At 38.0% G+C, this 27935-nt stretch overlaps 2 protein-coding genes across 7 annotated transcripts in view; both read left to right on the forward strand.

Moving 5' to 3' along the window:
• NRG1 (neuregulin 1) overlaps window positions 1-27935 on the forward strand; it is a 994199-nt gene that overhangs the window by 861967 nt on the left and 104297 nt on the right. For 3 of the 6 annotated variants that reach the window (XM_063076433.1, XM_063076434.1, XM_063076437.1), the window contains exon 1: window positions 20253-20919. The exons of the other annotated variants lie outside the window; for them this stretch is intronic. In XM_063076433.1, coding sequence (XP_062932503.1) covers window positions 20253-20919 — 667 coding nt within the window. Of the gene's footprint in view, window positions 1-20252; window positions 20920-27935 lie in introns of those variants that run through there. 6 annotated transcript variants of the gene reach the window in all.
• LOC134361787 (uncharacterized) lies at window positions 19744-19932 on the forward strand. Its single transcript, XM_063076803.1, has one exon. The coding sequence runs from the start codon at window positions 19744-19746 to the stop codon at window positions 19930-19932; it is 189 nt and encodes a 62-aa protein (XP_062932873.1).

The raw sequence follows: 27935 nt of genomic DNA on the forward strand, positions 1-27935 counted from the left end.
ATACATAGCTCAACTAATCATGAAAGAACTGCTAGAACGGCAGTTTTCATTTTATCTCTTAGTCTACCAGAGGCCAGCAAAATCTTAAAAACCAATTGTATGGCCCACTGTGGGTTGTAGCATAGAGCTCTGTGCATCAGCATTCAAGTCCATAATCATCCTTTATTTAGGAGATTTGGTGTTTAGGTTGAATTTGTTCACCAAGTATGAGCTATTGCTCTGTTCTTTGCTCATATACTCTAGATCCTCCTCTTCAATGAATACCAAACTTTTAAAGAGCTTTTTAAGAAATGTCAGAAGCAGGGGGGTGGGGAGTGGGTGGGGAAAGAGAGAGAGAGCATGAGCACCTGTCTTGGTTAAATACTGCCAGAAACTTTATTGTAATGATCAAAACTTTAATCCGCTTTTCTTTTAATTTTCCAAAGGGATTTTGGACTATTAATATCTTCATTTCAATGGTAAGGGAAGTAAAATATTGATCGGGATATGCTTAGTTACAACTAAGGCCAAAATAGCAAGTATATGGTAAATTTAGGATTAAAATTTGATGGCCCTGTTTCTGCTCTTTGATTCTTAGATCACTGAAAACTTTCCCTCTCTTTAAGTGAAGTAAACAAATAGTTAATAACCTAGTGTCTACTATGCTCCAGCATGATGGTAGGAACTGTGTATGCAGGTTTATTTGGGTGGTGGGTGAGGGATGGTTGGGGGAGAGGAACAGGGAATAGTCCTGGGCTGAAGGGATTTGCTGTGAAATGAAAGGTTAATTGTTCTGATTGTGCTGATTGTGTATAATGACATATAATCACAACATAAAGTAGAATATGGAAGATGGGGCAGACTTTTAAATCAAAGTAGCTTTTAAAAAATAATGTTGCTTAAAATAGAAAAAATCATCTGTGGCACGTAATTTAAAAGAAAATATTATTGGGATAATTTTTTTTTACTGTTTTTTTTCCCCCTTAAGTAGCCAATTGTTTCTGCTTCATAGTTAAATCTCGATCATTTTACCAAGAAATTACAATCCTGAAATTTATAAAAGATAATGAAATTTTATAATTTACCAATAAAAGTAAGAGACTAAAGATTAAGAGGTATCAGAAATGAATTCACACTAAATAGGGTTTTGAAAGCAGTTTGGGGAACTTTTAAATAATTTAGAGATGTAACTAGAGACTTTTAGAGGTACATAATCACTGTATTTATCATATTTAATTAGTATTGATTGTCAGAAACATATCCTTGATGCATACATCGATTTACAAAGACTATGTTACATATCTGAGGAGATATTTTTTGTTTAGGGCACCTGGAAATGTATATGGGAAGGTTGCAATTTCTTAAACGATTTTATTTTTAAGACTTGAGTATTTATTTATTTATTTATTTAAAGATCATTGAATTGACCCAAAGGTGGGAGAAGGGGTAAATTTGAAAATGTATGCTTAGTTATATTTGAGTGATCCAATATAGTAAATTAAAATGGTAAAGTAAGTTAATCCATTAAAATTATTAAATACAGAAAGAACAGTTTTGCCTTGAGGATGATTTTCTCCCTTTATCTAGCCATTTAATCCACATATAAAAATTCATATCCTTAACAAATAATATATCTTTGATAACAGATTGTGGTTATTTATAATTTTCAGTCTACAAAGCTGTAAGAAGGAAGTTGCTGTATTAACTCCCCTCCCGAAAAAAAAGCTGTAAAATTTAACATGCCCCAACTGAAACGAAACGTACCAGAAGGAACCCACCTTGTCAGACAGGATATTTCTATTATAAAATGTGATATGAATGGACTATGAAGAGGACCAGCTTTACATTAATCTGAGTGAAAATTATTTAAGTGGCTGTTATAGATTTTTTTTTTTTTTTTTTTTACAAATTTTGTACATTTACTTGACCCAAATGGATTCTTTTTCTGTGCTGTCCTTATAGCATTTCCTTAACTTCAACTCCTTAATACACCAAATCCTAAATGGGTCCTTGTTCAGACATTTTTCAAGTTGTCTGTGAAAAAATAAACGATATCTAAAGTCCCTGGGTGTGTTTAAGGATGAATAGATCATGGTGGTGGGAGAATTACCTTGTATGTGCAAATGAGACTGTGTGAAGGCAAGATAAGGTTTAGGAGGGAAATAGATGACTGAAGGGCACATAAGAGGTTTATTAGAATCTTTAAAAATGTTTTTACAGTGCAGGTAAAGGGGACTGAGATTTAAGATTGTTCAGCTTAAAGAAAAAAATAAATAAAAATGAAACATAACAGGCGCTACATGTGTACGCACAGGAACAAGTATTATAGTAAAACTTTCTGCTTGTTTTTTAAAGTTTCTAGAATATTGGCTGTGATCTTTTGGGTAAAATGTGCATTGAGGAATGAGTCTCAGAAGCTTGGGGTGGTGAGGGTCTTCATGAAGAATAGAGTCAGCTATTGTAGTTCTTTTCAAAATGTCATATCCCTCCTGCCCCTGCCTTTTTTCTAAAAATGCAGACCTGGGTGTATTTTATTAAAATGATGCACTGAAATTGTAAAATAAAAAAAAAAAATTTGTCCAATCAAGGAGTAAAAGAAAACGCTTTGTCACTTCGGTGTTATATGGAGATGTTAGACTGTCTTTCAAGCCCCAGCAGTTTTCCCTTTGGGGTCCCATAGCTCTTGCTTCAAACCACAGGCTTGCCACGTATTGTCAACACTGGTGAATGTAAGATCCTAAAGGGAAGAATTTTGGTTTATTTGTTTCTATTCCTGTAACATATCACCGTGCCATTTATTAAATGAATGTAAACATTAACAGTGAGCTAGTGAATTTTTTTAAGTTTGAGTATCGTCATTTTTTTCAAGTTGTACATATATTACAATGAAAAGAAAACCACTTTAACTTTAAATCATGAAAAGAGATATTCAAATATTTTAAAATGAAAGTTTTAGAAAATAACATTGGCTTAAATAATATTTAGTAGAGAATCTGTAACATTTTGGGAAGCATTCACACTCTGTATGCTTATATTTTCAATTTATTTCTGATGTTTACATATGGAAGATTTCTTCATTTTATAATAAATACTTGTTTTCTTGGTGATTTGCAAGGATCTGTTTCTCCTTTGATAGGATTAGTACAAAGTATTCAAGAAACTGCTTATTAACTGGTTGCTGTTCCTCTCTGTGGTGCTGAAGAGTCACTTGTTTATGAGTAAGGGAATTGCCACAGTCATATCCATAAGGTAGATTTTCCTTTTACTATTATTAAAAATGATAATAACAACAACAATATTTTATGAGCACCTGCTATGTCTCAGGTACTTTGATCTGAGAATAGATACATTAATCCCATCATATAGATGAGGAGACTGAGACATGCTCAAACAATTTAATGTTTGTCAAGGGTATGTGACAAGTGGTGGCAGAAGTAGGGTTTGACCCCAGCCTTTCTGACTCCTTGTCCTGTGTTCCTTTCACTCACAGGTGGTAGAGATAGAGGGTGGAAAAAAAAACCCCAAAAACAAAACCCTCAGAGAGCTCCTCTCATGACCTCTATCATATACCATCTAAAGGGCATATGATCATTGCTGCTACTTTCAAAAATGGTCTTTTTCCCTAATGAGATTACTTGGACCAAATCAGCACTATGAATCAAAGTTTCTAAGCAAGGTACACAAATATATGCATGCATTTACTATGATAAAAGGAGTTAAAAGGAGAAAATTTTAGGTACTGAACTGTATTTGTTTGAGACCTGGATAATTCAGAAGGGATAGCATGAGCTGCTCCCGTCCGTCTCCCAGTACACACACGTGTGGGACGGGGGTGATAGTGACGGGTGACGCGGTAGGTAAAAGGCATATGCGTCAGTACCGAAATGCTCAGGATATTCAAAGAAAAGAATAAACGTATGTGATACAACGCCTCAGCTACTTCATCCTTGATTTTGTGGTAATTTTCAGATCAGTTTTGAGATGCAGAGTACAACCATAGCTTTTTATTTTAATTTCAGATTGATATGAAGTTTATTTCGTTTTAACAATCCCTACGGTAAGTTTCTTTTTTGTGCATTTAGATTAACTGATTTTGTCAGCTTTTAGGTTCCCCCCCCCTCCTGGCAAGATAGCATTCTCCTCCCCTGCTGTTGTTAACATTTAAAGCTTGCAGTCTTTTGTTGTGCTGTGGTGTAAATTCCAAGTGACTGACAATGAATAAACAGAAAATGAAACTTGAATGGCACTATCTTGAAATCTACTTAAAGCCATGACAGATATCTATCTATAGTAATGTATCAGTCTGAACACAGGAAAACAAGAAACTGTGGCTTTCTTGTGGCCAGGTTTCTTTTTCTTTGAAATCAAGGGAGAAAAATACCGATTTTTCCTGGATTGCTAAAACAGTGATATGGGTTTCTAGACAATACAAATACACAATTAATTATACCAGAACTTGAAATCTCATATTGTGCACCCTTCCTCTCTTATTACCAGTTTTAGTATCTCATTTGTGTACAGATACTACACTAACATTAAAAAAAGAGAGAGAGAATGTATAACTGTAATTAAAAGGAAAGCACTCGAGAAAGATAAGACACAAAGAATTAATTGGGATTACAACTCTTCTTTCTACACTGACTGCAAAAGCTTGGTGATCTGAAATGTATTTCAGCAGTGATCTCAGGACTCCCTTCAACCCCCAATGCTCTTCTTTTTTAACATTTGTTATTACTTAGCTATTCGATTTGGCAGGGATCCTTTCCATCTCATCTTCTAATGCACTGGCAAGGTTCCTATTGCCAATAGCTTAGAGCCTGCTACTGCTAGGGTAGGCAGCATAACCGGACTTTCTAGCCTCTGCATCCTTATAAATAATGCATCTGGTTTCCTGTAACTACATGAACCCTTAGATTTTAGTAGGCTTTTCTTTGTTAGTCAGGGCAAAAGAGTTGGAAGATGAACAATTGTGGAAATAGTTGTAGGCAGTTATTATCACTGATTAGAACCTGACTCCGTGATATATGCATTAATCACTGGGTTAATGCTAATGGAATGCATTGGTTAACGCTATCATATGTATAGTAGACATAAACAAGATACATAAGAAGAATATCCTTGACTAAACTGCATGTTTAATTCAACATGGGAAGCTCTGGTAATGTTAATCTAGGACACTTTGAGACTATTGCCCGTAATTGCACCTAATTTATTCCTCATTTTTAAAACTACTTTTAGTTTATACGGAACCCATTGATTTTGGGGGTGTGTGCACACTTGTTCTTAAGAACAGTAACCACGAAATATTGGTTAAAGGTAATACCCAATGCTCCGAGTAGCTTGGTGGTAAAACAAATTATTGGATTTGTAATGAAGAAGCAAAAATGCTATGTTAATAAGTTAATAGTAAAGTAAGTAGTGCATACTTATACTTTTAACTTCGAAGTACTTATAAACTTATGTAATTAAAATTAGTGTTTTATTTTTGAGCTTCAGATGAATTAGTATTTAAACAAGAGAAACCAATTTTTAAAAATGAAAAACATTTTAGCAATGTCCTTTTTAAATGCACCTTCAAGCAATAAGTAAGTTCCACCCCAGTATTTGCCCTTTTCTTCATGGACATGACCTCAATGGACATGTTGCAGAATGACAGTGTTCAGCATTAAGATTATGTTGTAAGGATAAAACATTAAAATTTATTTAGATGTTGAATGAGAAACTTGTTGCTCTTGAGCTTTGTATATTTTTTATCAGAATTAATTGAAAGAAAGAAAAATTATGTTTCTAGCTAGATGTCACTTCTGATTATTTTTATTATTGATTTCTTTAATTACCTTCAGTTCATGTCTGAGCAGCTCATACATTTACAAAGATGATAGATTATAACTTTGAAGATGAAACTTATCCTGGTCCTCTTTAGCTTTTGATGTACCAGTGATTTTACAAAGCTAGGTTGTTACCATCACTATTTAATAAAAATGTTTTATACTTTTTTCTTTGAATAGTGTCAGACTTCCTTATAGATTAAACTAGTTTCTATAAGCGACCAATTTTTAAATCAAATCGTCAGATCTACATCTTTATGCAGTACTAATATAATTTTTTCTCTTTGATTTTGACTATACATTTTTTTCTATGCTGAAATTTCAGAATTTTTATGAAATTAACAGATTTCCTTAACAGCTCAGGAAATTCGACTCATTTATACTTTGAAACCATGCATTGACATCACCAATTCACCAGAAACATAATAATGAGATATATTAATGCTTTATTTGACTTGTGTGTTTTAATTTGCTCACCAAAAACAATCAAGCCAACAGCTTTTTAAAAAATCAACACGTCATTAAATTATTACTGCAGCCTAGCCAGTTTTGGTGTATGTTTTTTTGATGGTTACAAAGAATGGAAACTGATGGATTATGCTTTTCTGCCTGTGATTATCCAGTACCTCCAAAGATCTCTTGCCTAAGCATGGTCCCTTCTGGAACTGAATTTCTGCATTCTCCTTCTATCACTAGTCAAAACAAAACACTCAGGATTCATAACTGGATCCTGAGTGAAGGAAAATCTCAGATCCTTAGACATGTATGTCCAATAAACTATGTTTCCTGACAGGCTCATTTTTTAAAAAGTCACTCCACAATGTGTCCACTACACAAATAGAATCCACTGTAAGACAATGGACTCTCACCTCTGAAGTCTTTGTCTTTGTGCCAGACTGGGTTTAGGAAAACCAAGTCTTCAACTGGAATGTGAAGGCCATGAAAGCAGGAGCCATCGCAGTCTTTCTCCCATGCTCTTCCCTACTTCTCTCAGTTATGAGCAGGGCCTGGCACATAGTGGGCAGTTGCTAAAGAGTCAGTGAATGAATAAATGATTGAATGAAGTTCTAAAGGCAGCAGGGGCAACGTCACCTAGAACTCATCTAGGAAGACTTAGAAAAAGCATACATTTAAAAAACTAAATGGGGCATCTGTGGCAAAAAGACATTAACTAAAGACCAAACCTTCCCTTTTCACTTTAATTTGAGTAATTTCTAACTTGCTGTAATTGCACAATATTTTCAAAGACTGGTTACATTTCTTTATAAATATTTGAAAGATAAATTAAATTTTCCTGTCAAGCTGAGTGTATGGCGTGCTTTCTTCTCTCATCTAGTTGATGATAGAAGAAATATGCAACAGAGGGGCCATCAGACTGTTTAGGATGTTAAATTTTTTTGATTCATGTACATGTGACAACATTGTTTAAATGAGTTGGTTTCATCATGGCCAGAGTTAAGCCACATAGCTTAATTAAGTGGACAACTCAATCTTGCATGTTAAATTCTGGTGTTGCAAAAAGGAGAACTGATCTGAGATGTAAATCTGTCCAAAGTGGAAACTGTGATGAGTATGTGAGCATGTCCCTTGTCATTATTATATTTGTTTTTGATCTCTTCCTCTCCCCCTACTTCAGTCTTGTGTAGGTCCCAATAAAAATCTTACCGTAGAGCTCAATGAAAAATTGTCTTATGTAATTGACAAACTTTTTTTTGGAAAGTCTCCCATTGGTATGGTCCTTAGTACAGTGTAAACTCATTGTGCAGTTGTAGGAATAAATAGTCTTTGAAGTCAGATGGTTTGGATCTCAGTTTCACCACTTACTGGCTGTGGAATTATGGGTTATCTTTATATCTTCTCTAATCCTCACTTTTCCCATCTGTAAAATAAGAATAATGTCACTTATTTGCAACCTGACTGTGAGGATTGTTTTAAGTAAGGACTGATGTATGTAAACTACTTGGCACAATGTCTGACCTGCCTTCGTTTTTTACAGCCAGCTTTCTCTTCTGTTTTCTGAGGTGACTCAGACTCCTTCACTCCTCTCAAAATTTGAATTATGCCTTCACTCTGCAGATTTCATTTGCTACTTCAGAGAAAAGAGAGATGGGAGGACAGAAAGTCTTTTAACCTCCTGCTACCAAATCTGTAAGCCCTTGCACAATGCCTGGCACATAATAACCATATAGTAAACATTTTTGGATGGATGGGTGGATGGATAGCTAAATAAATGAGCATATGTCTTAGGTCTTAGAAATGGTAGCTGCTGTAGATTGGATGCCCTGCCAACCTCACTGAGGCTTGATCCCCTCTGTGACTGTTAAGAGGGTGGGAAATCCTATTATAGTTATTGAAAGGTGGGGCCTTGAAGAGTTGATTAGAATCTGAGGACCATGCCCTAGTGAGTGGATTAATAATGGTGGTCAGGGGCGTGGTTTTGAGGGCTTTAAAAGAAGAGCACATGAGATTAGGCTTTATTTGCTTTGCTGTGTTTTACCATGTGAGACCTCTGGGTCACTGTCACCACAACCAAGGCCTCCACCAAATGTGTTCCCTGGACTCTGGACTTCCCAGCCACTGAAACTGTAGGCAGTGAATTTTCGTTTTCTTCATAAAGTACCTGGTTCCATGTATTTTGTTACAAGCAACAGAAATGGACTGATCCAGTAGCTTTTAAATTATATCTAATACAGTGACCTTAAAATTTGAAATCTACTGCTTTTGAAAAGCAGGTCATCCCAAGGTTTCCCATTTTTTACCTGCCAGCTTTTGAAAAGAAGTTAATTTAAATGCTGATCAGCAGATTTCCTAATCAGCTGCTGTGTGTTGGTTGAATTACAGTAATGCCATTTCACGTTGAGTTGGACAACCCAATCATTCAGCCCGGATTTTTTGACAGTAAGATAATTATTTGTGTATCCATTCAACACATTTTTCCCAGCCATAGGTTGTTGTAAAACCACCTGTCTGCAGGAGTACAGCCAGATCGATTCATGAGATGCCTAAAATTGTTTCACATTCTCATTGCACCTTTTTTTGTTTGTTTAATCTCAGAGATCTTTCTGCTATTCCTTTGCATTGCCAAATGCTTTTCTTGAAAAACTGCTTGTTGAGTAGTATTTATCTCATGAGATTCTTTGGTTTTAGTGGTGTGAATAGGTAACGATAATTGAACTTTGTGTGTGTGTGTGTGTGTGTGTGTGTGTGTGTGTGTGTGTGTGTGTGTGTGTGTGTGTGTGACCGGTAAGGGGATTGTAACCCTTGGCTTAGTGTCGTCTGCACCACACTCAGCCAGTGAGTGCACCGGCCATCCCTATATAGGATCCGAACCCGCCGCCTCGGTGCTCCAAGCACCGCTGCGCTCCCAGCGCTGCACTCTCCCGAGTGAGCCACCGGTTCGGCCCAATAATTTAACTTTTGATGTACCCTGAAGTTTCCTTTACTAGGTGTTCTCCTTTGAATCTTTTTGGGGGTGAAATGGAAAAATAAGGGGGATCCAGTTGTACATAGATACCTTTTAGATGCTTTTGATATCAGTCAGTAAACAGCAGTACACATTTAGAAGGGCATGATTGAAGAGGGTGGGCTAAATCCAGGTATTTAACCTGGGGTTAAGGAGACTTAACCTGAGGATGGGTTATTTGACCTTTAGTGACAGAGTTGTGTCAAAATCTTAGGGCAGAATTTTTGAGAAACCCTTGAAAAGATTTATATTTCATTTTAGTAGCCTGTCTAAAAGCATTTTGAACCATTTAAGTTAAGCCTTACCTTTCTTATGGGAGGCATGTGGGAGGCAGAAAAAAAGCATACAGTCGGAGCGCTCTGCACTGCAGTGATATGTAAAGAAGTACTTTTCCTGCGAGGTTAAATTGCTCTGCGTGCCTCTTGCTGTCAGTGACATGATTTAGTTAAATACAGGTTCTTTTAGAGGGGCTTTGTACTGCATCATGCATATTTAATAGTTTATGAAATATCTGTATACACAGCTGGGTGGGAAATGCAGCAGTGGAGAAACCCAAACTCCAATCAGCACCTCTGGCCTTATAGTGTCCACTGCTGGGAATGTCCCGAGCAATGCAAGGATTCTATTTATTGCAACAGAATGAAGCTCACCACCTAACCCTTCTGATTTTGTCAGTAGTGAACTTTATATTTTCCCTAGTCACGTTATTCATAGATGTCTCAAATCCCTAGTGACTGCAGTATAGCATTAAGGGAAATCCCTTCTCGATAAATAAATGGTATTGCAGGGAGGGGCAGAAAAAGCTCTTAGATTTTCTACAGTAATTAATGGTTTGTCATATAAAGATACATCTTTGCCGTTAGATAATGGTTCAAATTATATGTTTCTTTTATCCTTGATATAATTTTAAAATTCATCTTAAAAATCAATTCCTTAAAGTAAAAGTGATGGGGGAACGATGGGGGAGGGGAGAGGAGATGCAGTGGGAGAAGGGAAGGAACCAAGAGTGGGTTACTAAATGTCGACTATCCTATTTGTTTGGCATAGGCTAATACGTCTTTGTAGTAAAACTTACTGCAATATATCATGATGGGTTCTCTGCCTTATGGTGGCCAGAAACTGCTATGAAAAAAATTTTTTAAAAAATTTTATCCAGCATTTTATTATGAAATTTTCAAACACAGAGAAATGTTGAATGGATTGTACAATGAACAAACTTATGCCCACTACCTACATTTCATAGTTAACAGTTTCCAATATTTGCTTTATCAAATGTCTACCCATTTTTCTATCCACCAATTCTTTATTTTTTGATGCAATTTCAAGTATATTGCATACATGGGTACCTTTTACCCCCAAATATTCCAACGTGCATGATATGTATATTTTTGAAAGAATACATAGGTGATGGGTTATGCCAGCAAATGGAACATGTATTTCTGTTGAATAAGTTGCCATATATGGACCTGAGGCTTTCTAGTCAGCATATTTCAGGGTATAATCCGTCCTCAGCAGCCTTCTTTTTCCTGTTCCCTGACCATCACTCCTCCCCCTGTCCCAGTCTTCTGATTCTCCAGATAAAAAGAGGATATAACCCTGGCTCCCCAATTATCAGGTATTGACAATTCTTGATACAATACGTGTTTGAGTCACTGCAATGATGGTAGGCGTAGTCCTATTTTGAGGTGACAGTCTTCTTTCCTGAAGATGTGCTCACTTTTTATCCATTGAAGTCTCTTTATTCTGTACCTTCCCATGTTAGCAGGAGAGTTTACTGTTTCCATCATTGAGGGAATTTCTATTACTTTTCTCAGTGAAAGTTGCTGGGCTCCCCAACCTCCACTCTGTGTGTCCCCTTAGTTTGATGAAATGCTGTTGAATAATAGAGTCCTAATACAAATATTGTTCTCCGAATGTCTTTGAGAAAGAGGGCCATTAAGTAGAGTTGTGAGCATGAGTGGTCCTGGGAGCATTAAATAGAGGAAACTTTCAAGCAAATATCTTACTTTTTAAAGGGGCAAAGTGAGATACAAGAGATTCAAAAAGTTCATGGGAATATTTGTATTATCTTTTAATATGTTTTTCCACGAACATTTTGAAGTACACTTGTATTTCTATAAAGATCATTTGTGGCAATAGTGAGAGGAAATCTAAACTTTCCAATCAAGCATGTGTATCTGCATTGGCATTACAGAACTAAAGAGCTTTTCTTTGTAGACATGAGTTGAAAGGGGTGGAGCAATAGACCCAAATTCTAGTCCTGACTCGAAAATTAATTTGTGTGACTCTAGGTAGGTTATTTTTACCTCCTGGGAACTTGTTTCTTCTTATAAAAAAATAAAGTTTATGGGTAAAGCCTGTTCCAGCTCCAACATCTAGTCAATGAAAATTTTAAATCTAATCATTATTGGGGTTACAATTGGTCTTTGCATTAAACTGAAATCCTTGTATTCTGAATGATTTCTGAAGTAGAAAGAAAAGAAACAAGTTATTTTTAAACAAATCTGACTCTAGCAACATCGTGCGATTTATGATAGAAAGTTTTGATTTTGAACTCACATCATGAGATATTTTTATTTTATGACTATCGAATTCATATTTTTAAATTAATAAAAATTGTAACGATGTAGAAAAAGTTTCCATCCCTTCGGCTGGGAAGCAGCAGAAAAATATGAGGCTAGAGTTTTGTTTTAAATGGGATACTTCCACTTGTATGAACATCATAAAGCTGTGCCTTTAAAACAGTGTTGCCTGCTAGTTGGCTCACTGGGAATGCCAAAGCAGTTGTGGAAACTGCATATATTTTTCCTTTTTCTTTCTTTTTTTTTTTTTTTGCTTTGATAGAACGTTATATTTTTACTTTGATCAGCAGCAAGGAGAAAACTGTGCAGACTCTTAAGAAAAATATATCTTGTAAGATGTTTCCTCTGGCTGGAGTCTTTTCAGATTTAGAAATTTGGACTATGTTTTAAAGTCAAACATTTCAGGTAATTCCCTTCCCCAAGCTTCCTTTATTCTGGTTAAGTTGCAAGGGTTTATTTTACACATGGGTTTATTTTACACATGGGTTTATGTGACGTTTGAGGGTCTTTTGAGTAGCTGGTACTCGCTGATGAGTAATTCATAACCACCTTCACGTGTCTAATCTCATGCACAACAGTTTCTATTTTAAGCAAAGATTTAAAAATCAAATTTACACATTTCCAGAGCATTTGCTATAAGTGATATGCTGTGCTATATACTAACTACATTTCTGGTTTGATTTGGGGACCAATTTGTAGAGTCAGCTGACAATCAACTATAAACAAATAACTAGCACCTAAGTATAAATCGAAGTTCAATTACTTTTATTTTCAAAACTACTGAATTTATATCAAACTGACATTGGTTATCAGAGGACTTTCTCCCTTATTTTTAAACAAATTATCTGTTACTGTACTAAAATACATCCATTATTATTTTTGTTAAATAAGATTTTACATGTATATGTGCATAAAAGCCAAATCAACCCCTACATTTTTGTTACATTTGCCATAAGACTTGAAGGAAAAGCAGGTAGAAAAATCTCTCTTAGCTATGCTGCTCTGTACCCTGAACATAATTGTAATGGTGAATGTTATTGAAATAAAACAAAGATATTTGCTCAAGGTAACTAAGCCAACATATATTGTTCTAGTCAACACTGTGAGTGACCATTTGTCACATAACATCAGAGTAGTTACTATAAAGGTAATTTTCCTTTTGGTTTTCCTCCTTTCTATCTCACACGCACACACACACCCCACAAACACACACACATGCTCACCCCCCTGTATGCCAGCACACACACACACACACACACACACACACACACACACACACACACACACACACGGTAATTTAACATTACTTGCATTTACTCACACAGGTAAAACTCTGTCTAGAGTACCCACACTGTGAAGATATTTTCCCACAGTTTATGCATTCCTCTTCATTGTAGTTTTCATATTGATGCACTTATTCAACAAATATGGAATTCCTTCTGTGTGCCAGGCATGTTCTAGGTCCTGGGGATGTAGCAGTGGACACAGACACAAATGCTTGTCCTTATGGAGCTTACTTTCTGGCAGTGAGTTTATCACACATTTGATAACAAGGCACTCGGTGTAGAAAATACAGATGATACAAGATAACTGCCACCTTCCCTTCATCCTTTGCTCATATTTCTAGTATATTTTAAGTAGGGTGATGAGATGGAGTTGAACAGTGAGAAATAACGTTTTAAGTATGTAAAGTGGGATAGGATGGTAAGCCCTTGCTCATTTTCTCATAAAACTTCTTTTGAATTAAGACTCTCAATGACATCAATTTATTTGATCTTTTTTTGTGCTTTTGAGATCCTTGGGATGAAGAATTGCATCATCAATATCAATTCAGAGTTCAGAGTTAATAATTGTCAGAGATTCAGTGCTGCTTCACCTATTTGATGTTTTATGGAAGAAAGGGAACCTATAAAGAACAATATCTTATTATTTTCGTCTAGTCCACTAGTGAAACTGGTCAGATAAAACATGTTTTTCTTTTAAGCTTAAATGTTGGAGAAGCTGAAATCACGATGTTCGGTGTAATTTTTTTCATTGACTTGAAATTCACATAACATAAAATTAACCATTTTAAAGTGAATAGCTCAGTGGCATGTATCACAATATTGGGCAACCACCACCTCCTTCTAGTTCCAGCACATGTCCAGGGTAAGTTGAAAAGAAAGGTGACTTGTAAAATTTGAAATAAACTGCATTTGTATATAACTAATGATTTTAGTTATGAATGTGAGAAGTTACTAGGTTCTCTCAAAGTAAGGTAAACTTTCACTATAAAATTAAAGTAAAACTCACTGTAACTATCAGACACAATAAAAATATCTTTCCATATAAAATCGTCACATCCTCTTCTTAGAGATCATTTACTGTATCTTGAGTTGCAAAGGATCTAAACTCATAAGGAACAAAATATGCCAGAGTAAATTGATCATCATGTTACAAAATGAGAACACAGAGACAGAGTTAATGTCAAGCATTTGATACAGCATCACACAAAATGATTAAATCAAATTTTCTTCAGTTCATTTTCAGTGGGTTAGAGTAAAGTATAATCAAAATCCTGACTCACCCTCGAAGTGGGCAGAAAATACCTGTCTGGTAGATGAGTTTCATCTCTCCCATTTAGCATCATAAATACTGTAGAAAAACATCAAACAATACATGGAATTTGTTTGCCCTCAGAGAACTTTTCTGAGTTGTTGGGGAAAGAAGAATTATAGGAAAAACAGTTAAATATTGCTTTGTTCCAAACTTTCCATCCATTGAAAGAATCTGTGATGGTTAAGAATTAAGCATAGTTGGGATAGCAGACTTTCACTACAACAAGTTAAATTCATATAAGGCATATTTTGAAACAATCTTAAAATTTGATAAGGACATACCTTAATTGGACATGGAAAGATTTGAAAAAAATGGAGAGGAGTATAGAGGGTATTTTGGATGGAAGGACATGAAAAAAAAAGCCTGCCAATTTATTACAGGTACCGTAATTAAAAAGAAAATGAAACAAAATGTATGCATTGATGGATAGCATAGCTCTAGGTTTGGAGTATCCTAGATACTGATAGTCCCTGCCTTCAAAGAAATTACTTTCTTAGTCCCTTTACACATGATGTAATTGAATAATAACATGACTGTGAAAATGGCACAATAAATGTGATTTTAAAAACTGGGAAGGGCTCCATGGAGGTACTGAGACTTAGCTTAGGGCGATGATTTTGAAGGAAACTTACAGATCCATTTGGGTACTATAGCCTCTCATGGAAGCAGCATGTTTTTAAAGTTCCCTTTAGGCCCTGGAGCTTTTTTGAGGAAGCCACGATATCATCATTCATTAACAAATAATTACAATGTATACATAGTTATCTCCAAAAAATTACTGCTGTTATCATTTATGCTATAATAGATACCATAAAGTAAATTTTACTTTTTTCAGCCATAAAATTTAGGAGTAAGGATAAACTTAAACATTTTCATAGTTGAATAGCTAAAATACAGAAAACAAGATGAAAGAGAAAATAAGTTTGAGTAATATGGTCAAAAGTAAAATGGCATTTATCATCTGCTTTTATCTGCTGGAGCTATGCTACATACTTCTGATAATAAAATAAATAAAAGTAATGCAGAACTAAATAGCCTAGCTTGAATTGAAGTAGCAGAGGAATTTGAGTATTTTTTATTTGATGATATGATAGGACTTTTTTCTTCATTGAAGCTGGCTTAGAAGGAAGCTGGAATATTATGAAAGTAGGTAGCAATACAAGTAAACCGTATTTGACTTTTTTCTGCCAAATCCCTTTCTATATTACTGTGTCTCCTCTTGACCCAGGTTGATTTACTAGCATTACTTTTTTATCTTCTGTGGTGGGTTAATTGTGGCTGCAAATTCTTTGTCACGCTCTCCATTGAGATTCTTTTTCCCTGTCCTTGAATCTGGGTTGGCACAGTGACTGCTTAACCAACAGGATGCAGTGGAAATAACTGGTGCTGCTTCCAGGCCCAGTGTTTAAGAGAACTGGCAGCTTCTGTTTCCTCCCTCTTGGGGTGCTTCCTCTCAGAACACAGCCACCAAGCTGAGAAGCTCAAGCCCCATGGAGAGGGTGCATACAGGTGCACCATTTGACAGCCCCAGCTGAGTTCCCAGCTGCCATCTGCATCAGCTGTCAGTCATGTGAGTGAACCATCTGGAATGTTTCAGCCCAGATGCACCGCCAGCTGACTGCGGCACCTGATGACATCAAATGGAGCAGAAGAACCACTCAGCTGAACCCAGCAAACCTACAGACTAGTGAGATATAATAAAATGGTTGTTATTTTAAGCTGTTTCAGGGCAGTTTGCAGCAATACATAGTTGAAGTAGCTTTCTAAAGAAAGTCCTGGAACTGAAACCATGGAAGGGCTCATTTGATTTAAACTTTGAATAGATAATATTTAAATGGCCTGTGCCTAATCCTTATAACTTCTGAAAATCACTAGGCAAAATTTTAGAAAGCTCTTATTTTTGAAACTAGGCACCTGTAAGTTTACTTACAAACTATATTAAGATAATACTTCCTGTTTCATTGTTAGCACTTTCTGGTTCTCTAATTCTCCTGTTGAAGTGATAAGTAAGCAGTATATAATCAGATACATTCTTTTGATTAAAAAAGAAAAGCAGTGTTTTTCAGCAGATATAGCATGAGTCAGACCTTGTTCAAATCATGGCCCTATCATTTAATAGCTGTGTGTCCATTGGCTAAGTTTCCTAAGCTTCCTAAGACCATATTTCTTCATTTCCAAGATAATATGGACTGTATAGTATTAGTAAAGATAGAAATAATGTATGTTGTAAACCTAGCAGAGTGCCTGGAACATAGGAGGAGCTTTTATTGTTAGGAAGGAGGTGGGATTATAAGGTTTTAAAATGTCTCTTGTTCGTTTTTTAAAGAGGACATGGAAATAGGGGTGATCCTGGGCATTACTGGGGTAGAGCTTAAAGGGTTAAAATGATATATCCTTGCAGTTCTTCCTACAGACATGCATGTTTTTTTCCAAAGGAAATTCTGACCTCTAACCCCATTCATGCTACCCCTCCTCACCCTGTTATTGCTGCAGAGGATTTGATAAAGGGATAAATGGAACTTCTGGCTCCTAGTCCCAAGGGTAGAACTAATGGAGAATTCCTTTTTTTCTCCACCTCCTGTCCTACTCCCTTTCCCCAATTACATTCATCTTCCAATTTGGTGGGGAAAAAACCCACAATTTTATAGGGAGCTGGCTCCCTGCAAGCTGATCTTAGCACTAAGATGCCACAAGGTTCATGGAATACATTTCCAGGGAGGTCCCATACATATCCCAAAGTCTGACTTGTGTAGTACAGGGGAAAAAATTATTGTGGCAGCCTTTAGGATTCCGTTTCTGATGTTTTGTCCTAGTGTTTGTATAATACATTTTTTCTCTTTGTTCAGTGTTGGGAATTTTTAATATGACAATAGAGGCATACTCAGTAATTTTTTGTCTGCTGAATATGTTTGCTCTTAATAATTAAGGTTAGGTGAGTAATTGCTATTGGTACAAATTAAGGACCACTTTTCTCAACCATAGGTTATTGTTCTTAGTGTCTTTTCTTATCTTCCTGACTTGGGGCTACCTGAACCCCGGTTTGGTCTTTGAAATTTAGCTGACATTGGCCACCGATGAAATGCCAATATATTATACTTGAGTATAATATTGGTTTGGGGCAGAATTGAGGAATCCAGTCTCATATATTTAAACTGGGTGATCTTTGAGATAATTTTAAGTTACCCTAGTTTAGTATAAACACTTACCTGCATATATTGTTTTTGGATATTTGCATGACTATCAATAATTAAGCTCTTAGTACCTCTCTGTTTGAATACTTTTAATGCTTCAGTAGAGATTTTCTGCATTATAACATTTTATGCTCATTCGTAGAATCTTTGTAAGAGAGTTCTCTTACTGCTGTAAAATCAAATAAAGCTAGAAAATAAGCATAGGAATTATTTTAAAATACTGGTTACTGGTATATAGATGCAGGTTATATAGAGGTGAACTTCAGGATAAAGCATTTCACTCACAATAAGCTTGTCATAGGTATGGTTACAATTATGCAAATTTGTTCAGGTTTTTGTTATTGTTACTTGTAGTACTGAAAACACATTTGAAGATAATTAATACCCTTTAAATCATGTAGAGTTATGGGCTAATTTTATCTTGAAGGAAACAACAATATTCTTATCATACCATTTAAAGTTTAAGCATATTTCAAATCAGTAGAGATTGTGCTGTGCAAAATATAATGTGCTTAAAGCAGATTTTCTCAGGACTTGAACTGTAAATTTTACTGCTTTGGGGACTCATATGATGGATATGTAGTATAGATTTAGTGACAGTTCTTAAGACTCCTATTGACATAGGCGAACAAAATGGTTCCTTGGAAACCATTTGGATGTCCAGTCACAGTCAAGTGTGGATTAAATGTTTAGATGCATACAGTGTGCAGTGACACACAAAATGTTCAAGGGTGCCTGTGCTCTCTGTTAAGGACAGTGCATTTCTCCTGGTATTTTAATGACTGCTGTTCTCAAAGAAAAAAAAAAAATTAAGCATTGAAACTATCTGTAAGGTGAAGCTATTGAAACCTAACTCAAAAGGCATGCTCTTATAGAAAACTCTTCTTAAGACTGGCAGTGCGGTTATAGCCGAGGACATGTGGTATATATTACAGTGCCAAGGGAATTCAAACCTCCGCAGTGTGCAGTCACAATGAAAGGCTAATTTAAAAATTTAGCCTCTGCTCCCTTCATAGCTCTGTTACTTACTAATGTTTCCTCTTAGTTTGACATTGGTCTCGTTTCCTTTGTTTGGGACAAGGGACACAGAAATTTAAAGGGGACCACAAGGGCTTCTGTCCCCTCCGCTAGCACCTCCTTCCTCCATCATATACACTCAACACTCAGCATTTCACAGAGAGCATTACAAAGTCTTACACAATCATTGCAAAGCAGAGCTGTCCATGGTTAGAGAAAAAGGTTCTAGCTGTTGGTTGAAAATCAGGTAATGACAGTCCTCTTAGTGAACAAAACTTATTAGAGGGCTAGGGAAGGAATGCTATCTCTCAGCAGCAGGCAGGGAGAAATTGCTGTTGAAAAGCTTACCTCTCTAGGGAGGAATCAGATATCAGACTGTGCCCAGCCTCAGGTCCAACCCCTGAGGTCCCACCTACATCCCCCGCCCCATCCCAGCTTTGTTAGATTGCTAGCATCGATCGCTGGCTTTTTCTGACCCAACAGTGAGTGGGTAAAGGAAAGAGCCAGCGAGACTGAAAGCAAGCCAGGTGGGGCTGGGAGACTGGGGCCACCTCTGTGGAGAAAGAAAGAAAAGGACAAGAAAAAGGGTGGGGGCCATGGGGACTCCGCTTAACTGGTGGCGGCCTGCTTCTCTTTGATTTGATGGCCTTTATTTCTCCTAATTGGATAAAATAGGAAGTCACTGGCAGTCCTGCGTAGCTGGATAGACTGATCTTGCTCAGACCAGCCAGAGGCTCCAGAGTGTGGGTAGAGGGTGGGGGTGGGGGTGGGGGGGAGACAGAGGCAGAGACAGAGACAGAGACAGAGACCGAGAGAGATCATGCTTGGATGAGGAGGAGGAGGAGAGAGAAAGGGACTAGAAGGGGGGACGACGCCGGGGAAGAAAGTGAGCGCGCCCCAGGAGGACAAAGAGGAGTGGCCGGGTGGGGGTGGAGCAGGGCGGGGAAGGAGTCGCCGCCCCTCCCCCTCGGCGCAGCTTCGCTCGGAGCCCTCTGAGGACAGCGTCTGCAGCGATGCTTGGAGGACAGGCACCTGCTGCTCTGTCATGATTCAGCCCCTTTCGGCCGTCGCGCTCACACGACAGGATGCTGTCGCTGCTGTCGCTGCTGCCGCCGCCGCCGCCGCCGCTGCCGCTGCTGCCGCCGCCGCCGCCGGTCCTGCTTTTGCTTTTACTTCTCCTGCATGACAGTTGTTTTCTCCATCTCAGCAGACACCAGCTTCAGATGCTCGAGGTGAGGGACATGCCTTTCAGTTTGGGCTCCTGGTTTACTTAATCCGCCAGCAGTCAGCTGCGTTTCTCTGTGGGCCCCTGCCCTCTGGAGGAGCTGGGATGGTTTGGAGGAGCATTGCAAAGAACTAGAAAAGTGGCCCAGAAACAGCAGCTCAAGAATTATTAAGATACAGTCTTATTTTTTTAGTCGCTAGGAGCTTTTTCCCCTCCTTGCTTCCCTCTGAGCTCTTCTTGCTTTGGATAATGGCCTTGGACTTGGACGACTTATCGATTTCCCCCTGTAAGATGCTGTATCATTTGGTGGGGGGTGGCTGTGCATGGTAGTGGACGGCGACAGAGGCCAGGCCCTCTGGAGGTGAGCCCATGGAGATTTATTCCCCAGACATGCCCGAGGTAGCTGCGGAGAGGTCCTCCAGCCCCTCCACTCAGCTGAGTGCAGACCCATCTCTCGACGGGCTTCCGGCCACAGAAGACATGCCAGAGACCCAGACTGAAGATGGGGGGACCCCTGGACTGGTGGGCCTGGCCGTCCCCTGCTGTGTGTGCCTGGAAGCCGAGCGCCTGAGAGGTTGCCTCAACTCGGAGAAGATCTGCATTGTGCCCATTCTGGCTTGCCTGGTCAGCCTCTGCCTCTGCATTGCCGGCCTCAAGTGGGTGTTTGTGGACAAGATATTTGAGTATGACTCTCCAACTCACCTTGACCCTGGGGGGTTAGGCCAGGACCCTGTTATTTCTCTGGATCCAACTGCTGCCTCAGCTGGGCGAGTATCGTCCGAGGCATACACCTCACCTGTCTCCAGGGCTCAATCTGAAGCTGAGGTTCAAGTTACCGGGCAAGTTGACAATGATGTCGCATCCTCCAAACCTTCAGACACACCAACCCCGAAGAATCGTAATTTTGCTGTTTCTTTCCTGCCTTCCACTGCACCATCCTTCCCTTCATCCACTCGGAACACTGAGGTGAGAACACCCAAGTCAGCAACTCAGCCACAAACAACAGAAACTAATCTGCAAACTGCTCCTAAACTTTGTAAGTAGCAACGGATGTGATGATGATGAATAAAGGAACGGGTGGCTGGGGGTCCCCGATGGGCTCTCTGGAGCATGTAGCTGCTTCCCCTTCTCCTCACCTTTCCCTTTCTTCTTTGCATGGTTTTGTCTAAGCAGATCATGTGACTGCGATGCTTGGGGTGGCATTGAAGGGACGAGGGAAAAGATCTCATAAACTCCTGGGATGAGCCAGTGCTCCAACGCAGCTCCCTCTAGCCGCATTGTTACATCTGGGGTTGGGGACCCACAACTTCAGCGTCTGCAAGTCATGCTCGAATTTAAGTTAAATTCAATTTATTTCTAACACTTTTTACAATTAAAGTGAAAACCTCAGGCTATTCTTTATATATAAATGTGAATTCCTTATGCCAATGAGTATTATTTTGTGTCTTTCTTTCTCTCATTGTAGAATTCCTGTCACCTTTCTGTTACCCTCTCTCTCCCAGCCACTAGAAGCCACCTGTCATCTCTCTCTTCCTCCTGTTCCCTCACCACTTCTCCCCACCTTTGTATTTTAATTGGTTCTTCCTGGTATTGCAGCAAGTCTTAAGACACTTACAGCGCTCACCTCTCACTAGCTCCAGGCTGTTGCTGTATCAGCCCAGATGATAGTTTTGATTACTGAGCACTTATTAGGGGCAGCTTTATTTTGTTCAGGAAACAGTACAATTCTGAATGAAGGGATTTTCCCAAATTAGTTTTGTCTTCTATAATCAAATGTTTAAATAGCTTCCTGGGCAGTCATTTAAAAGTACAGGACCCATTAGTGAAGTACATTGCTTTTTTTAAGACGTGTCATTTTAACCTGTCAGATTGCAGCAGCCCAGTTTAATAGCACATGAGTGGGGGGGAGACCACGCTCTTAAAACCACACAGAACAATATATTGCTGTTTGCAGTGGATCGTTGCAATAGCGTCATAATGCAAAGTGGGCGATGATGAAATCATGACTAGTCAGATTGTTCTAAAGTTCCCTACAGACGGGAGGAGTTTTCTGTAGCTTTCTGAAAAATGTTTCTAGTTTATTTTTGTTCTATCTTCTATCATTTGTTACCATTGGTGAATATTTACTTAGTAGGTAAAAGTAAAAGATCAGAGAATTTGGTTCTTACTAACATGTGTAAAATCTCAGAGTTAAAAGAGGTACACTAAGGTACTCTGTGGTGAGATACTCAGCCCTTCTGCTTTCCCTCTAGATGGGTTGGAGAATAGAAACTACCTTTTTCCAGGCACCGTGCTGAGTATAAAGTGGAGCAGTGAGGTACAGAAACACAGCAACACTTGATCTGTGCTTGCGATTCAGGATCGTGTCACTGGCAAAGATGAAAAAAAAAGAGGCTTGTTTTCAGGTGTCATTAGGGCAAACCTCCTCTACACAGACACTCCTTTTGTCTGTACCAACTCCCTGAAGCATCATGAAAGGTCTGACCGACATCACTGAACTGCTGCTTCTTTCCACCTGCAAAGTGACTGGGAAATAATACCCAGATGAAATGACAGACTGTAAAAAGCAGGTACAGTGCCTGCAAAGAGAAGCAAAGCCCACCATGGAGAAAGACAAGGTTGCTTCTTTGTCTTTATCATTTTAAACTTAGATCTTGAATCAAAATGTGCATGAAGAGGCTTAGTTGCCCACAAAAAGAAAGATGACCCTTTCAGAAAACTCTTCAGCTAGCTTCTGTAATTTTGTCATCTGAGGAAATTAATCAGACAAAGAAACAACCAGGATCCGTGATCTAGGACCATGTCAGAAAGTCTGTTGTGAAGTTTTGAGAAATTATTTTTGAAGGTAAATTCTTCTATTAAGTGTTTTAATAGATGATACATTTCATGTAGTTTTTTCCTTTCTTTTTTTCAACCCAGAGTATTGATTTTGTGGCATTTGCAATAAGTGGAAGAGATTTACTGCTGCCTAAGAGCATCACACTGGCCAGTTCTGGCCAGAGGCATAGCTGCAGCATTTTGAAGTGCATCGCAGATAAGCCTGGAAAAGCAGTCCGGGAAATAGTTTTGTCCTGAAAAGTTAGGAGTAGACAGTCGGTTAACACTTTAAAGCTTATAGGGTTTTCCAGGGTAACTGTGTTAAAGTTTTTGGACTAAAAAATACTGCGCCTAAAAGCAAAAATCAACACAGTATCCTAAAAATTCAGAGTTTTTTGTGGGGGAAAAGGGATCAATCCAGGCAGCTTTGTTTCAAATACTTGTAGATGATTGTTTTTGTTGTTTGAAAATGTTTAACAATTAAATAAAGCAAAAAAAAAAGAAAATGCTTAGGATGGGATTGTCGTTTTATAATCACTTTCGTTCTTTTCAACCGGGAAAGTATTCTTTAGTCACAGAAAGAACTGGGGCTTTCCTTTCATCACGCATGTTTCTGACATGAACTAAGCTGTCATGGCTTATATTTTAAAACGACATTGTCATATCTGAAACATGTTCTTCAGTGGTTTCAGGACTTGAATCTCCCTTTTCCATTTTCTTTCAGTCTCAGCATATTCAGCATATCATGCACAGGTCTGTAGCCTTCAAGGTCATAGTCTGTTGAGGGCTAATTGATTCCTCTTTATCCTGGAGCCTAAGAGAGTGGAAGAGAGACAGTCCCAGGAATTGTGTCTGCTGTGCTACTACCTAAACCAATCTACCTGCTGGTATTGGGGTTTTATTTCCTGCATACTAGAAGTACTACCTTCCTTACTGACTCTTGTCAAATTACAACATTTTTGTCTTTATTATAGTAAAAGGCAAAATATAGCATTTCAAATTGCCTAGGGGTATAGTGGCTATGTCAGGTTTTCTACAGTGGGTCTTTCTTTCATAAAGTAGTAGAGTTTTGGGTTTTTACCATGTTAACCTATACATACATATAGATCTTAAGAAATCTAATATAGGACTAGAATTAAAAAAAAAATATATATATATACATATATTTTTTATTCTGAAGTTTTGTATGCGTGTTTTGTGGTTTCCCACTACCACAACAATTATATTACCATACTAATTCAGTTTTATTTTTCATCAAGTCATGTAATACTTGAAACATTAATTTGCTTTCTTTGCATGGGCTTTAAAATTTTTTCTACCCTCTATCCACATGGAAAGTACTGACTTTTGATAGATCGAGAACTTAGATTACCATAAAAAGAGCTGACTCATTAGATTGTAGCCAGGGAGCTGTGGTACCATCTTCAAAGAAAATGTTTTCTGGATGGGAGACCCTGCTTGACAACAGACTCTTTGATACAAAGATGTATTGGTATTTTCATCTTAGTTCAAATTTGTTTTGCTTTGTCTTAAATCTTTTTATTGGCTTGCATGACAAACCATGGTTACCACAGTGACAATATGAATCACTACCATCTGCAGAAGATCAAGCTGAAGAATTGAATATACCAAAGGATTTCTTCCCTTCAAATTAAAAATGGCATTCATTTTAATCTAATGGACCCTTCTTCTGGTTCCTCAGAACTAGTGATTCTAGTATTTCAGAACAGTGATTCTAAATAACTTCTCCCTACTTCAACCATACTTGTTTAAAGCCTAAGACATTTAAAACTGGAAGGAACAGAAATATCCTCAGTTTGAATCAAATAATTTTACAGATTTGCTGATGAGAAAATCCAGGCTCTGAAACATTTAGTAAAACACTTTTTACTGAAAAATTTAGTGAAATCCAAAGTGGTAGAAAACAGAGTAATGTCCTGTCTCCCATAATTCTCACACACACACACACACACACACACACACACACACACACACACACACACACACACACACACACACACACACACACACACACACACACACACACACACACACACACACACACAGCTGTCTTTTCCTGTTGTCTTATCCCTATTCTAGAGGTTAAAGCTGGAGACTGGCTCTGGGTGTTTAAATGACATCTGACTGCCAATTAGGGGATTTCTTCGAGTGGGACAACCAGTCAAGCATGGATAGTTGACATCACTCAAATTAAATTTTCTTCTCACCTTCCTGTTTTGCTGTTATTAAATTTTCAGTAGTAGTGGTCCATTCCCGTTTCATTTGATCATCCATCCACTGTTCAGCTTGCTTTGAAAACAGCTTTGGGTTGCCTAGGGTGAGCTCTCCCCTAATATAAAGCAGGTGGCTCTGTGGCCCACCTCTTTCCTGTACATCCCACTTTGATTTTTCCTCCCTAGTCCTTTGTGGTACCCAGATCGGTTTTCTTCTATCCTCTTCCTTCCCACCTTCCCAATTATATCTCGAATCTTTCTTATTTTCCTAATCATGTCATTTTGGCTTTGTATGTTACTATTCATGGCATTCTAAGATATCAAAGCCTCTTCACCTGTCTTTTTACATCTAACTTTATTTATTGCATCTTAATACTGAATGGTATTTACCATATTACACACACAAATAGCAAAGAAAAAGTCTCCAGACAATGAACAATATACCAGTTTCTTGTTGGCACAGTTAATTCATGCTTTTTTGTCCCTCTTCTTTTCCTTAGTGTGCTTGATGCCAGTAGCTCTGCTGACTCTTTTACATGCTTGTACACATCGGCATTTCTCCATTTCCAGAGAATCATGATGTCCTCTTTCCTTTTTCCTTCTAATAGCACCTCATAATGTCCTTATAAAGCATGAAGGGAGAGATATTTTATAGAATGAAAAACCAAAGCATAAAAAAGTTATGACTTGTCTAGAAACCTTTTTGAACCAGGAATATAAATAATTCTTGTCCACAGAGTCTATTGAACTTTCTACAGCATCTACTTTTATGCTCATGTTTCCATTTTTATTACTTTTGCTATATGTCCATGTTTTGTTTTTCTCTATTATTTTCTCTTTTTCTTCATTCAGCAAATGTACACTAAGTGTATGCTGTGTGCCAGGCGCTGTTCCTCGACTGGTTATATGGCCATGAAAAACAGTAGAAGTCCCTGCCCTCATGGAGCTTGTGTTCTAGTGAAGTTTAAGGATCTAGCCACGTAACACAATGTGAGCCGTTTCTTTACTTTCTGATGCATATTTGTGTTTGCCAGATATGGCACAGTTTAACCCAACCACTGGAGTGGCTGGGAAAGTTGTATCTGTCTGGTCCTTTAGGATCCCTCTCTTAGGATGGAAAATATATGCATAAATCTTCTAGCACGTATAAGGATATTTCAAAAAGTTCATGGAAAGATTTGTACTATCTTTTGATCCTATTTTTCCACAAACTCTCTGAAGTACTCTCATAAACATTGTAAGATTATTTTCATGTCCTGGAAAGCTGGCGGCTGTAAATATTTTTGTTTTTACTTTTTGGTCATATTTTCTATGTGTCGTTTTGGGTTGCAGAACATCAGGAGTATTAGAATATTCCCAAGGGTTTTTAGTTTCACTGTCCAGAAAAAGGAAAGGTTAGAATCTGCTATTAAGTTGTTTAGTTCTCAAATTGAATAAAAACATGACTTCTTTACCATTCGTATAAAGAGTGTTTGACTAGAAGTAATGTTAATCCTCATGACCTTGCAGCTTGTTGCAATCTTCCGTGCAGTGAATTTGACCCACTGTGTGTGTATATGTGTGTGTGTGTGTGTGTGTGTGTGTGTGTGTGTGTGTGTGTGTGTGTGTGTGTAAGCATTCAAAGGTTTTTTCTGAATAATGTAATTCATGTCTTGTAGAGTTTTTGTATGTTAAACATTTTCAGAGATTATCTGAGTCACTTCCCAAGTGAGGAAATTCAGGTCTGGAAAAATGAAGTGACTCGCCCAAGGTCAATATAGCCAATTAGTGGCAGTGCTGAGACCAAAACTGAAGTAAGTGATCTTTTCCATGGCCACACCCTGCCTTTCTTCTCCAAACTGTTTCGAGCATTTATATTCAATATATATGTTACTGTAATTTAAAATATTTTGAATTAGTAAACTTTTACCACTCTCTATCATAGATGTCTTCTTTAGAGAAGAGATTTTTGCCTTTATGATTTCTGTCAGTATAGGACACCCCTCTGGGGGTTGGATATCCATCTCCTAACAACATAGTATATAGGAGAATTTTTTAGCACAGTTATCCCAACTAAAATGTGTTACTTATTTGGACAGAAATTTGTTCCTTATTACTGGGAATGTTCAACCATTGGCACTGTTGAGGGATGCTGGTGTTCCAAGCAGGTTGTTAAATATTTTTACCTCTGAGGTCCCTTACATCTCTCATTCTCTCAGTTTCTTGTCTTAGGGCCTTAGCTTTCCAATTTGGCAGACTTGAATTTTTATCCTACTTGACCTTATTCATGACATTGAGCAAATGAGACCATCCTTCTTAATCTGTTCCCTCATTTCTATATGATAATAGTAATGCACATGTCTTGGGGCTGCTGGGAGGATTAAATGAGGTCCTGGAAAACATCAGGTCTAGGGCTGAAATTTTCTCCCTCATTCTGCTGGTGACTCCCTCCCTCCTTTGATCTTGACAGTGGTTTTGTAACAAAGCTTAGAGAATGCGTTTGGGAGTTTGGGGAAGCTTGTGAAACACTTAGAAGCGAGTGAAGTGTTGAAGCAACATGTGGGAGAGTAGGAGTCGTGTAAGCACCTGGAGATCCTGTGCCGGCTCTGCCACTCGGAAGCCACGTGAGGGCGAGCAAAGGACTCACCTCTGGAGATCGGCTTTTACATCCAAGCAAATGCGGATGTTAATACCTGAGACTCTCAAGAGATTGTGACAAGGACAAAATAAGTTACTCCCTGGGAAGAAAAAATTGTTATTAGGACAGGGCTGAACAAATATTAAGTTCCTTTTTTCTCTATCAGACTTTATATATGCATTTATTCCCAAGTCTTAACATTTCTAGGAAGAGATTGTAGGAGGTCCTTACAGGTGAATTAATTATGTCTTGGAATGATATAGAACTTTACAATTTCTTGGGCCCCAGTGCCATAAAAAGTCATTTTTCCTCCTTATAAAAATTGGCTAGAGTGCATAGATTATTACTCGTTGGCTAATGTCCAAAAACCCTTGTGTGAGGGGC

This window comes from Cynocephalus volans, chromosome 13 (genome assembly GCF_027409185.1).
Source record: "Cynocephalus volans isolate mCynVol1 chromosome 13, mCynVol1.pri, whole genome shotgun sequence".
Lineage (NCBI taxonomy): Eukaryota > Metazoa > Chordata > Mammalia > Dermoptera > Cynocephalidae > Cynocephalus > Cynocephalus volans.